Source organism: Triturus cristatus, chromosome 1_1, assembly GCF_964204655.1.
Source record: "Triturus cristatus chromosome 1_1, aTriCri1.1, whole genome shotgun sequence".
NCBI classification, from domain to species: Eukaryota; Metazoa; Chordata; class Amphibia; order Caudata; family Salamandridae; genus Triturus; species Triturus cristatus.
The window spans coordinates 234,029,692-234,044,168 of record NC_140579.1 but is presented as its reverse complement, the minus strand read 5'-3'; the positions used below and the strand labels follow the sequence as shown (position 1 = coordinate 234,044,168).

The 14,477-nt window shown below is 46.4% G+C and overlaps 2 protein-coding genes across 2 annotated transcripts in view; one reads left to right on the top strand and one right to left on the bottom strand.

The window, feature by feature from the left end:
• LOC146870050 (uncharacterized) overlaps positions 1-11,391 on the top strand; it is a 73,801-nt gene extending 62,410 nt beyond the window's left edge. The window contains exons 2-3 of the mRNA XM_085626067.1: positions 9,545-9,599; positions 11,057-11,391. Of these exons, the coding sequence (XP_085482193.1) occupies positions 9,545-9,599; positions 11,057-11,168 (167 nt within the window). The 3' untranslated portion in view covers positions 11,169-11,391. The remainder of the gene's footprint in view (positions 1-9,544; positions 9,600-11,056) is intronic.
• LOC146870049 (transmembrane and coiled-coil domains protein 2-like) overlaps positions 1-14,477 on the bottom strand; it is a 590,085-nt gene that overhangs the window by 559,920 nt on the left and 15,688 nt on the right. The window lies entirely within an intron of this gene.

The following is a 14,477-nucleotide window of genomic DNA, read 5'->3' as shown; positions in this document are numbered from 1 at the left end:
CTATTATGTTGCCTTTTCAACCAAAGTAATCCTTTTGGAAAAACGACACCATTTTATCACTTCCCGAGATTAAGGTACTTGCTTACATTAGATTCATACCCCAAAGGGAGTTAAGTGTATATAAAACAAAGACGCAGTGTCATTCACACTCTTATGTTATAAATGAACCATAAAAGACTGACTAGCATTCTCATTTGGGCTTGGTGCACTGGGTTAATAGGACCTTTACCCTTTCAACATGTCCGACTCGTTTCCCTAGACTGATACTCTGACGTGCGTCTACTTTCCGGTCGCAGGCGGTTTACGTTTCCACACGTACTGTAATCAGTGAGAGGCGGACCTCGTGTCTAGAAAACAGAAGCAGTCCCCAGTGTGCGTAATTAATTGTGGGAAGGGAAGCTTAAGTAAGGTGAGTGCTTTTCTCGTGTACAGTGACGTGGTCCTCCTACAATCATCCAGGTGGCAGGGCGCAGTCAGTGTTCCTTAGTAGCAAGGTTATGACCAAGTCCGTATGCCTTCTGTGCACCTTTCAACACCAATCGGACTCCTTACGTTCCACGTCTCTGAAAATGTATGCCATGCCTTCCTTTATTTATCGCTGTTTTCACCCGACGTGTTCTCTAACATATTTGTTCTTTACCTATGCTCCCGCCGACTTTATTATTGTTTTCGTCTTCATACCCATCTTGCGACAGTAGCTACTTGGTAGTATTGTTAAGGGGAGTCAGGAAGGTATTAGGTCGCCTTGTCTCTTTCCTCAGTTGAGACGTACAGTGTCTATTTTTTGGGCTTCTCCATCTGCAGGTACTTGGTTCACAGATACACGTGTTTGTTTGGTCTTTTTGGAGCCCCGTGGAGAGGGTAATTAGCTCCCAGAAGCTTTGTGCATGGGAAACGTTGAGTAGGCCGTTATAAAAAAAAGTTAGCATTGAGTAGGCTCATGAAATCTGGGCACATAATGCATTCCGTAGTTGAGCATACAGACTAGTTGACGTGCTAGTGATTAACAATATACTACAGGAAACGGGTCTGTAAGTATTTGGAGACCTGGGGCTCTGTGCAAATTAGCTTGAAGTGCGTTCTTTCCGCTACTGAGACTCACTGGAGTTCTCTGAAGGCCGGAAACCCATGATCCGATTTCCCCTGCTTAAAGCAGAGTCTGACCGTCGAAGCTTTGTGATCGCTTTCTAATATTATTGTAGTGTATGCTCAATAGCCCCCCCAAAACCCAGGTCAGTTCAATCAGGTGTGACACATGGAGAAGTAGTAGGATTCTTCGTAGTAGCATGATGTAGAAATCGGTGTTTTAATTACGATTAAGATTTGGAGGCTGATAAAAAAGCTTGCTTCGAACCATACGTTTACGTCCTTCCTTGTCTCAAAGGAGTTGATGTGGCATCCAACTTGTTCGTTCAGGTGAATAGTGGACTGAAATCTCCTAGGTCTCCCTTTCTCATGATCTTGGCCTTCAACACACCCTTTATTTTGATACTACATTTTAAAACGCTGCATACAGCCAAATTGTCATCCAAAGATTTAGCTCAGGAAAAGCGAAACATGAGTCCCCGGTGGTTAGTGATCAACAGTAAAATCGGAGTACATTCTGTCCTCCTTGACAGAATTTTAAGGATTAGATTACTGCAGACAAGCATGACTGAGCTTCTCCCTCCTACAGTGCTTTGAACATTGTTACTTGTGATTAAACGCTGGGACTCACGCGCATCTGTCCCTCGTGTGAATCACCCTTTACAGGAAATCAGTTGTATTGTCAATGGATGAGTGGCAAAAACCTGAGACTGTTTTACTCTGCATTTGCCTCGCGTCTCTGTGACTCACTTCAGCTGCAGCAGCTTTGTGTGAAGTTTGCTTTGCTCGGCCTGCCCCCAGCAAGCAGGAGGGGGTGGAGGCTTTTGTTCGTTGTCACGTCGGTGCCCTTTCATGTCGGGCTGTAAAAGCTTCTCGTTGAACTGCATGGCAAAGCATTCCCCCACACAAAGGACAGCAACGCCACTGCCAGGCAGACAACCACCCAGCTCTCACCGAGGCGCTCGGTCACTTATACCCTGACATTTAGGAGCAAGCGTCTATTTTATTATTACACAGTTGCGGCCAGCATGGCTTTTACACACAAAACCATGAAAACATTCCAACTGCCTGGCAGTGAATGCCAGGACTTATAGTTTCCTACCTACTAGAGTTTTATAGTTTATATGATTAAATGGCCAAAATTACTTCCAGGCATTTTTAAGCGAAAACGTTCTATTTCTAGATACTCAAGTGAAACACGTCCCCAGTCCTACATATGGGCCTGTGTAGGAGTTTTTGTAGTTTAGGACAGGGCACCCTAACAAAAAGTGGCCCACATTTGCGGATTGCTCCTTTTCACAAACACTGCTTCAATGTTTTTAGTATTATAACAAGCATTTACAATGCAACGCTCTCGGCATTGTTAAAGTTAGAGCTATTGGCATTGCTCATGACAATGCCGTTTCTTTAAATGTTTTAAAAACAAAAACATTAACAAAAATAATGTCATGAGCAATGCCACTAGCTCTAACTTTACCAATGCCGAGACCATTGCATTGTAAATGCTTGTTTACAGATGTATGACAGCGGTCTCTAGTTGGTTGCAGCAGAATGCCTTAAAATGTAACTCTAAAAAAACAGAGGTTCTGTGGCGACAACATAGGCAGATCCAGAGTATGTTACCTCTCAATTTCTGCCCCCCTTCCTGGACGGTACATCCTGCTCCTGTGAAGGCGGAAACAAATCTTGGTATCTAATCTGAACCCAATCTTAGGATGAATACTGAAGTAAATCATATGGTTTCAGCTTGACATTTTTTACTTAAGGTCTTGAAGAAGATCCTTCTCTTCCTGCCCAAGCAGGTCCATCACATGGTGATCCAGGTGACTATCCTCAGCTGCCTGGATTACTGCAATACCCTTTATCTGAGGGCAGACAAGGAAGTGTTAAGGAAATTGCAAGGCATTCAGAATGAGGCAGCCAAGATGATCTTGGGCCTTCCTTGTTGGTCATCCTCCTCAGAAGCTATAAAATATCTCCACTGGTGCACAGTTGAAAAGCAAGTAAAGTTTAAATCACTCTGCCTCATATACAAAGCTCATTCAATAGACCAGGTCTATCTGGCTAATGGATTCAAGAGGTACACCCCCTCATCTGTTGCGCTCCTCTGCCTCACATCTGCTGGTTCTACTGCAGTTCGCTCAATGCAGTAAAGGAGGCAAGGCTTTCTTTTTTTTTTTAAATACTTTTTGTAAAAGATGTTTTGGAAAACGCTGTTATCATATGCTCTGTGAATTCAACTGTTCCAATGTGATGGTTCCCATTCTTGTTAAACTATACTAAGGATACTCAGCTTACCTTCACTTGAATGTATGTAAGAATATGGTACTTAATTTAATTGCAGCTTATATTTATTTGTCCTTGTAGGCTAGAATAAGTATATAGAAACAATGTTTTTCTACTTGTTATGTACATATGTATGTATAGAGTATTTCTTTAGGGTGAACCTAGCGAAAAAGGCGGCAGAGCACTGTAAATAGTCAAAGATAAGCATAAAGTCAACGAATAATAGGAGAGGGAGTTACATTTTGGATAGCTAAGGCCTTGTGATGTAGTGTTCTTTAAAGAGATGAGTCTTCAACTCTTTCCTAAATTGGAGCAGCATTTGGTCAGTCCTGATGGGTATCGGAATGATGTTCCAGATCCTGTCTGCATGGATGTAAAAGCCAGCTGCGGTCTTGTTCTTTTTTTTAAACATCTTAGTCTGTAATGTGATATTGTCCTGGCTACAGTTGTGCCGGGAGCTACCAGAGATGGTTAAGTTGTCTGTAAGATAAGCAGTGGTGCTGGTCATGATGGCTTTGTAAATGATGCAGCTGGTTCTAACAAAAGTGTGGAATGGCAAGCAGAGCAAATGGGGTCCTATTAGTATGCGGGTGATGAGATCATATTTATTTAGGCCATGGATGAGACATCCTATGGCATATAGGATGGCCCTAAAGGATGCCAGTGTGGACTTTGGGAGGCCATGGAATAGTGGAAAAGGGCATTACCACCATCTAGAACCAAGTGTATGCAGGCTTGAACAGCACTTCTGAAGTCCCTTTATCGAACAAACAGTTTGACTTTCTTTAGAAGAGAGAGTGGTGCAAAGCCATATTGATTGTTATGGCAGTGTGTTCCTTGAGGGTGGGGTTTGTGTCCAGGGTAAATATATGTTTCCTCACCTTTTGAATGTTCCCCAGGTGCCAGAATTCTAGAATTGTTCACAGCAGTTATACCAGGTAACATTTTATAAGCACCACCCTAGTGAGTTGACATTAGTCCCTCCTTGTCTGTCAATTGACAAACTCTTTCAAATTCTCTATTCAGTGAACAAGGGAACTATGTTGGCACCAAAGACTACAGGGTTCAAACCCAGTGGTTATAGTGGGAAACAGATGTCAGTGACATACCCGCACGAGGTGTGCCTTTAGAATTTGAGCTTGGTGCACAACTCCAAGTAGTGTGGAGAATGTGCCCTCATGTACCTGAAGGCTATTCAGCACGTGAAGCCAAGTTCTATGTTGGCTGTTCCTGCGACAGGTCTGTTTTCGCAGTTGAAATTGTCAGGTCAGTCAAAATCAGAGATGAAGGAGAAGCATATGAAGCGAGCCTCAACACCATTCCGCCACTCTCTGTCTAAAGAGAAGTCTGTTGGGTGTCAAGGTGCTAGTCGATCAAAGAGCCAATTCCACAACTGGTCCTCATTCACCATGAATTTCCCAGGCCATCAGCTATGCCCCAGCAGGTCAAGGTCTTTAAGAAGGCCATGCAACATATTCTTTTCTACTCTTCCGAATCCCTCTCGTGTGCCTTCGGGCCCCAACAATCTGGAGGAGTCTCTAGTCGCATTTTCACCAGTGGATTTGTCTTTGCTCTGTCTGAGCCCCTAGAATCCACTTCAGGGTCAAAGATCTTCTTCATCAACTACAGTTCACATGTCGCCGGAGATCAACCCCCTGCCAATTCCAGCATTTGACCCCGAGACAAATCGGTTTTGACCCCAGCCAAGGTAACACTTTGATTCCACTCCAGTGCACCCGGTTCAAGTGTGATCTGATTCAGACAAAAGACTCCCTCTTCCATGGAGCCATCCTCAGAGGCTCCATTATGGGTATTTTGATAGATTCTGAGCAGAGTTTGCCTACGACTGATAATGTTGATGGGATGATTTACCCCCTTATGATGATGACAGTTTCTAAAGGGACCTGCAGGAGGCCAGTGAGCTTGATACTTTCCCTGATACATGGTTGATTTCATCCCTTGGACCCTCAATAAAAGAGAGTGCTTGTTTGCTATAGTCCTTAGACATGCAGCTGAGGTCCTGGACCTACAGTGTCTTCTACTGAAGTCAAGACAAGTGGCTTTACTGAAGTAATGCACAATGGGCCAGCCTTTTCTGAGCTCTTACTGCCATTTAATGGAGCCCTGAATTATACCCTTATGGGTACTTGACACCTGAGGAGACAGATTTTCTTACGCAGCATCCTACTCCTGACAATTTGGTTGTTTAGGCTTCCACCAGCAAAGTGACTCCTTATGCATTCCCTAAAACTCCTCCTGACCGGGAGTTGAAAAGGACTGAAGGATTTGGGATACAAATGTTCTTTTCAGTTAGCTTGGCACTTAGGTCACTCAACGTAATCTGCTTATTAGGCTGTACTACCCATGCCCTGTGGGGCATGGCCAGCTAGATCTTGTAAGCGGTCCTGGAGTAGTTTCGGGCTTCTTTGGCTCAACCATACAGGACAGCTCGGTTGCAGACAAATATGTAATTAGGGCTGGCATGGATACTACTAATTGCTTGGGGTGAGTGGTGGGCACTAGTGTAGTGCTCTATCGCCACAAATGGATGTGAACCACTGGCTTTTCTAGAGACAAGCAGGCATCTCTTATGGAAATTTTTGCCCACTGTGGGTGGCACCTCCCAATTTGAATGTTCAAAGCCACAATAATATACGAATGCCCATCCAGTTATCAATGATGTTCAGTTGTCTTTATTCTTCCTTCACTTTTGCAATAAAGCACGAGGCAGCCAACGCGTTTCGTTCTTTTCTGAAAGAACTTCATCAGGGCAATCAATTTGCTAATAGTTGTTTATTGGTTTGACGACGCATATCACAGAAGGTTCGATTCCAAGCCTTCCGGGCATTACCCCCTCGCGTCCAACATCACAAACTGAATATAGCGCAGACGCACCTGAAAGTAAAGATCGTCTGCTATCATATACACGATACCACTGGCACAACAGCCAAGTAACAAAATGTTGCTGTGAGGAAATTCACCTCGATATCAGACATTTCGACACAAAGGGCACAACAGCCGCTATATTCAGTCTGTGATGTTGGACGCGAGGGGGTAATGCCCGGAGGGCTTGGAATCGAAACTTCTGTGATATTGATCATTGGGATCGTCCCTTGGGAACGGCAGGGGCAGTAGTGTTGCACTCTGTGAAGAGCAAACGGCTCGATTTTCAAGTATACTTGAGGAGGGTAGGCAATAGAGTGTTTTCATATGCCTAGAGAGAGGTGTATCACATGTGTTTCGTGTTGTGCTGTTCCAGGATTGGGTGTAAATCTCTTACGGATATGCCTTTTGATGGTTCCCACCTATTGACGAAGGGGCTGATTCTGCCCTTGAACATTTTAAGGAAAGCAGAGCTGCAGCGCTTTGAACTTTCCACCGATCACTAAATTCCTAATCAGTTTGGACCTTTACAAAGCTACTCCAGGGGATGAAGCAGACATCGTGCAGGTCACCGGAGACACCGCTCTTCTAAGTTTCCTGTCCCTGCGCATCAGACTCCGACCAACTTGAGTTCGCCCTTAGAGGAGCAACACCACCCTGTGGGAGCCAGGATCAGACATTTTAACCCAGGATTGCAGTCCATCACATTCAACAACTAGGTCCTCCTGATTATCGTGCAGGGTTATGCCCTCCCATTCTTTTCGACCCATCACAGCTTCCTCCCATATCAGAGTGTCTTTCAGAGCAGCACCTATCCATCTTTTTGCAAGAGGTGCAAGCTCTACTGGGAAAAGGGGCCATCAAGAGGGTGCCAGCCTCAGAAGTAGTGTTAGTCCTCGTGCCAAAGGAAGGAGATCTTCATCATATTTTTGAACTTTGCCCTCTGAATGCCTTCCCACGGAAGGCAAAATTCTAAATGCTCATTGTGGCACGAGTTTCATCTGTCCTGGATCCAGGCAGCTGGATGGTGTCCTTCAACTTACAGGATAGGATGTGTGCTTTCATGTGCCCACTGCAGTCCCAAAGGTGTAAACTGTGGTTCAAGGTTGGCCAGGGGCATTTGCTGTGCCCCTTTCGGAGCTTACCAGCTCACCATGGCTGTTCACAAAAGTGATGGTGATTGTTGCAGCCCATCGTGAAAGGTGTGAAATACCAGTTTCCTCTACCTCAATGTTCCTGAATGGGGGCTCGCCACTGTCAATAGTAGACCACTTCCAGATAACGGTGAACCTCCTGACATTGTTGAGGTTCTCGATCAATGAGTTGGAGTCACACCCGACTCCTTCGTAGAGTCTTCCTTTTATAGAAGCTATTCTGGATATGGTATAGCTTAGGGCCTTTCCTCAGTCTTAACCAGGTCAAGACATTTGGGCTGTGATCCCATTGTTTAAGCCTTAGTCCTGGATCTTAGTGAAAGCAGCTCTGACAGTTCTTGGCCTGCTTGTTCATTTAACCAGGTGGCATATGCTGGCTATGCAGTATGGCCTTAGTGGGTCCAGCACCAAGGAAACATGTTGAACGTCATCCAGGTTTCAGAGAAGATTGCGCAAGGTCTGCAGTAGTGGCTGCTCAACCGTAACCTGACCAGCAGCAGACACCTCTCCCTTTCCCACCTAGAGCTGATGGTGCTAATGGATGCATCCCTGTTGGGTAGAAGAGTTTGTCCGAGAGAGTTGGACATAAGAGGACTCTAGCCTCTGGCTGAAACCCTGCTCTACGTCAATCGGTTGGAGCTGCAGGCCATTCGCCTAGTGTGGAACGCCTCCCTGCCCTCCCTCAATGGAAAGCTGGTGCAGGTTCTGAAGGGCAACACCCCTACCATGTGATACTGAATCAAGCAGGGCAGAGTAAGTTCCTGGGACTTGTGCCAAGAAGTGCTATGCCTCTGGGGTTGGCTAAAGCGCCAGGGCATCTCCCTGATCTTGACCCACTTGGTGGATCTTTAAAGGCCAAGGCAAATGAGCTCAGCCTGCAACACCTACTGAATCACAAATGGCGATGGATCACGCAGTGCATCTTCTGACAGTGGGGACAGCCATGGCTGGATCATTTTTCCACCATTAAGAATGTGCAGTATCAAAACATCTGTGCGTTAGCAGTTCCCAAGATTGCACTCCTAGGAGACGCATTCAAGCTAGAGTGGAACATGGGATTGCCGCCTCACTACCTTTGCCTCTCCTGCCTTGAGTTCTTAAGAAGGTCAGGAATGTCTCACTCCAAGTCATTCTAGTGGCTCCGGACTGGGCAAGGTGTGGTACCTGGAACTCCTGGGCTTGAGTACCCATTCTCCGACCAGGCTACCACTCCAGGAGGATATTCTGTTGTAGCAGCAGGACAGGGTTCTGCACCCAAGCCTGCACAATTTACACATCTATGACATAGACATTGAGCAGTGGCAGCTGACTGTGTATGATCTACCACCTAGGGTTAAGGATGTCACCCTCGCTGCCAGGAAACCCTTGACAAATTCAATTTACGGCAGGTGTTGTGACAAATTTATGGCCTGATGTGGAGACTACAAAATAGAACCCTTACAAGCCAAACTGTTGAATGTTTTGTTGTTTGTTGGGTCTTTGCCCCATCAAGGTCTTGTAGTGAATATTATAAAAGGTTATTTATTTGCCCTTTCAGCCTCTCTGTGTTAACTGGACCAACCTTCTTATTTAAATCAGCTACTGTATTGCAGTTAACTAAAGGTTTGACAAACATGTTCCCTCCCAAACCATTTGTGAAGCCATAGTGAAATTTTAACTTGATCCTGATATTCCTCATATGAGCCCCCTTTCGAGCCAATGCACAGCCAATTCATGTGTCTTCCGACTCTCAAAATTGTCATCCTTATTTCAAAGCACTAGTGCCTTGACATCCAGATGCAACAGTAGGGCATTTTGCCAGTTCGCTTCTGCAGGACATTTTGGTATGAGCCCACTCCACAGACCCTCAACCAGGGGCATGTACTTCTTTTGGTATCTATTCTAAAGGGGAGTAATCTGCAGGTAGCAGTATCTATCAGAACAACTTACTTACCCGTTGGTAACACTCTTTCTGGTGGGTACTTGTGATATGGCGGAGCCCAACAGAAGACTTCAGTCCTTACTACTACTGGGGTTGAAGGATAACATAAAGTTCTTTAGTTAAGGCTTAAACTTATTGGCTTTTCATCTGTGTGTTTTCTTCCACGGGAATTCTCCTCTGGCATTACTATTGACACTGTTTCTTTCTCTTTAAGCGACTTTCTTCTGGAAGACCAGATGGCTTGACCAAAACACACACAGAAGTGACAGGTAAGTATTCATTCTATCTTTGTTTATAAAAAAAAAAAAATCTCTCTCTTTTTTCCTTTTCATATCTTTCCTTCTCTTAGACTTCCTCTTCTCTAGCTTTCTTCTTTTCTTTATATTTTGTCCTTTCTCTATGCCTCAAACAATCCCAAGCGTATTCCTTTCGATCAGTTACTCTATAAAGAACATTCCAAACTTAGGGGCAGATTTATGAGGCCCGTTGCACCATCGGAACGTCACTTTTTGTGACGTTCCGTGGCGCAGAAGCCTGCGTGATATTTATCAGGCAGCACTGAGCCACTTTTTTTGGCTTAATGCTGCCTCATAAATATCAGTCCCTTTAACGCAGTGTTCTGTGTTAAAGGGGCGTGCAATGGGTGTTGCTGGGGGCGTTTCCAGCAACATCCATGGCCTTTTGACAATGCCCCAGATTTACGAGAAATCGTAAATCTGAGGCAACGCCAAAAGCCGGGGAGAAATATCTTTATTTCTCCTCGTTTTTCCTTTTTCTATGTGTGCTGCATTCTGCAGCACCCATACAAAGAGGAAAAACCTCTTGTGATTATTTTTGTACAGAAAGGTTTCCCTTCCTGTACAAAAATATTCATCTCCGCAACGCAGGCACCCTTGCACCATGGTGCAGAGGTGCCTGCGTTGGCGCAGGCAGCCCATTGTGCGCCGGCGCAGGGGAAAAGGACAGGAATGCGCCGCATTTTATAGATACGCCGCATCCCTGCCCTTTTCTTTTGCCGTAGGGAAGCGCAGCAGGAAGGCCTGCTGCGCTTCCCTACGGCAAAACCTCATAAATCTGCCCCCTAAAGCGATCTTCCACTGGATTCAAAACGTGTTGATTTATGGCAGAGGACAAATGACTAAAACACCCTAAAGTCACCACCTACACAAGAATCAGACTACACCCTCCTGGAATATGCATCAGTTTCAATAACTTTTATTGCCCCACCGTCCCTCCCTTCACTCACTCTTATACAATGAATGCCCTCTCCCTTCCTGTATACACGAACTAACCTGATTGAGCTATGCTCCCCTGTGCGCCTATTGGGTCCTGCAGCCCGACAGCATTCTCCATTGCTTCGTCAGCCTCTGTCTCCCTGGATTCCTCGGTGGGTAGTTGTCAGCTGCCCAGTGACCTTTTTGCTCTCTTGCCTCCCTCCGGTATATCCCTCGGTTCCACTGCTTTCTCCTCATCAGCTGTTCTGGGGTCTTCCCTCGAGTTCCGTTTTCTGCGGCTTCATCTCTCTCCTCCTCTCATCTATCAGCCCCACCTTCTCTACATCCTGTCCTTCTTCTACCTCTCTCCGTCTGCCTGACTTCTGTCCTGCATCTTCTTGCATTCCTTCTCGTTAGAAAAATATGAGTTATTTTTCTATGCCTATATTTCTCTCTTACCTCCAAATTTGTTCTTCCTCTTTCTCCAATGTGTCTGTTGGTTTTTCCTTTAGTTTAGGAGTCGCTGAGGAGGACCCGGTCTCATCCCTTGATGGAACCTTAGATAAGTATGGAATCTCATCTTGCTTCTGTTCCTCTCCTCCTTCATCACAGTCCTCTAACTGAAGATCCCTCATCGCCCTCCTACTCCACCCCACCTACACTCTGTGGAGTTGCCTCCTTTTTACCTTCTAAAGAGGTTCCTAATTAAACATCTGCACAATGGCACCTCCAATTGTTCCTAATCTGCGTCTGAGGGTATGGAAGAGTCAAGCAGGAATAGGACACTGGCGTGCAGGAGTGGTGCTTAAATGCTCTGACACTGCTGGGGCAGAACAAGGTCAATATGGAGCCGCACTTAGCGGTGTACAAGAGCACTGCTGTGAAAACTTCCAGATCCAATCCAAAGTCTGAAGGTGAGAAATCTGCGGTTAGATAGAGTATCCACTAGAAAGAGCATTACTGAAGTTAAGTAACTTGTTTGACGTGGCATTCAGTAAAAGTTGGGGTTCAAAGACATCAAAGTTCATACCATTTCAATTTGTATAGTAACGTGTTTGTTGTACTTAGTGTAGGAAGGTGGATATCTGACTATGGTTACCCCCAAATTTCTGCCTAGTGTCTAGCTGGTTTTTCGACTTAGTTGGCCTGAGATCCTGCCATTCAGGATCTCAGCCTGGCTGTTCTCTCTTTAAAATGGACTCCATGTACCCTAGGTACATACCCAATTGGTTGGATCACCCTGTGAGCCCCTGTACCAGTGTACACTAGGTACCCAGGGCATTGGTGTACCCAAGGCCTGCCAGGGGCTGAAGCATGTATTATGCCACCCCAGGCTTGGCCTAACAATTTGACACAACTGGCTGATCACTCAGCTGGGGTAAGTTGGTGTAATCACCTCTTACTTAGGTGTAGTATACCTATACCTAACCTTAAATGGGACACATGTTAACCTATAAGTCACTCCTATGGCAGGCCTTAACAATCCTGAAGGCAGAGTGCTTGGTTCCATGTGAGATGGTGCTCTGGCATGAGCTGAGCCTGTCTGCAGTGGTCGGAACAACTTCCTTCTACTGTTTCCAGATATCGTCATACCATATACTCTTAAGTGCATTATGAACCTCGCGGTTAAATGCTAACTTTGGTTTGGCTTTATCAAAACATGTCGAGTAAGGTGTCATACAAATTGGAATACTAACCCCTCGCCAATTCTGGCGACGGGGTTAGCATTCCACCCTTCTAGAGGGACACGACATGTACAGTACCTGAAACCCGGGTAAAATCAGACATAGCCTCAGCTCCACAAAATGGATGCTGCCACCACAGACACAAGTCTGCCCTCCTGCTGCTGGGAGTCCTTCCAGCTTGGGATGTGTGGACAAAGGGTTTCCTGCCAGGGGAGGTGCATGCACCACCCCAGACAGGATTTTGTGTATTGGTCAGGTAGGGCTTGAAAGAAACCAGACATGCCTGTGGCTCACAAGGAGCCTCGGTGCATATGCCAGTTCAAACCGGTCCTGGGGCACACCAGTCCCGGGCCTGGGGCGAGCTGGACAAAGGATTGGGGGTGTAACCACCCCCCTTCCTGGTCCCACCCATAGGGAGGGACCTAGCAGGTAGTCCGGCCCCTATAATCCGCTTAAAGGTAGGAGCTGTGTCCTAAGACTTCAGACATCCTGGAATCAACTTGAAACTAAGAAGAAGACGGGAACTTCGACATTCTGCTGCACAGAAGACTGAAGGAAATCTCCCCTGTGGTCAGGGAGTGACCACCTTGCTAACGCAAGCACCATCCAGCGAATCAACGTCTGCTTTGCCGCCGCCTCCCGCCGGAGCCCGAGCCCAGAGACTGACAAGACCTAGACCTCCAGACCTCTCACCGCCCGATCCACAGTCCCTGAAAAGAGGAGACCCGTGGAGGCAATGAGACACGTGGAGCCAGCCATCTTGGAACGACGACGACAAGCTGCAAGCGCAACAACCGAGGCTCCTTCCAAGTTGTGCTTTTGGATCTGAGAAGCCCAACTCTCGAGCAGCATCTGCACCAAAGGTGAGCCCTCCAGCATCTCCACGATCTGCGTGGGGCCCTTCTGCATTTTGCCACTCGACGCGCCTAACCGGTGCTGGCCCGCTGGCTAGTAGCCATCTTGGCGACGAACTTCACGAAATACACCGCTGGTCTGGTTGCTCCAGACTGGCCCTTGCTCCCCTCCAAAGGAGCAGTCCCTCTGACCTTGCTGGTCAGAACCATCAGCTTATTTCATCTCCTACAACAATTGCTTTTGCCAAGGCTTGTTTGCTTCGATCAAGTCGCCGACACCGCCGACAGCGAGAGCCTGCGTGGGACAGCTCGTGAACCGACACCTGGACGTCGTCAACCTCCAGGGACCACGTGGCTGCAGAGACAAGCTACACCTTTCTTCCTGTTTGCACCCGACATTGCCTGGTACCCACCTGGTGCCACGCTGGTCACTGGCTAGTGACTGTGAACACTGTCCCCTCTGCTTACAGGTCTTCAACATCTCCGATCCACTCTTGGATCCACCGCATCTCTCCCGGACTGACCGCCTGCAGCATCTTTGTCCACAGGCTCCACGGAACAGATAGAAGAAACCCGACGCACTTCGAGGCCTATGCACCCGCTTCCTGTGGGTGAGGTAAAGCTGGCACTCCTGTGCCCAAGTGTAGTATTACATCTCTAGTGCCTGTGTTCCAAATCTTGAGCTCCTAGTCCATCCGGAAGATCCTTTTTGCAGTAACTTTGTACTTTTTACGCACCCATTGAAACCTATGGGAGCACGCGTGTGACTATTTGCTCTGCACACGCCACCCGTGGACCTCCTGGTCACTAACTGAAGTTAGCTCCTTGTAGGCCCAGCGATTCTAGAGGCCCTAGGCCTTTTCCCTTTTCTGTTCGTGGTACTTATACGACTATTTTAGTATATGGTTCGAGCGGCCACCAGGGCCTATCCATATAAAGTGCAACTTCTGTATATTATAACATTGTCTTGTTTAACGATTTGTGCTCCTGTACTCATAAAGAGTCTAGGGGATACTTTGAGAAATAAATACATATATATTTTGAATATATATCTGTGTGGTGTCCTTTCATTGGTATAAAGGGGGGTTACATTTGGTAAAACAGCCTGCTTAACACGCTTTAACGAGTTTAGCCTCAAAGACTGCTTAGCCTACGCTACCACTAGGGCAGCTAGTCCGAAAAGGTTGACTTACAACCACACCATAAGGGTTGCTTGGCATGGTACAAGGTGGTCACTTTAACTAGTGAACATCATATACCAGGCCAACTTCTCACACTTAGTAAATAGCAGAAATTCTGTCTTGTTTGGTTTGAGCTGCAGATAGGCACAGAACATCCTGGTCTGGGTGATGTGCAAGCAATGTTTGAGTCATTGGATGTCTGAAGCAGATGAG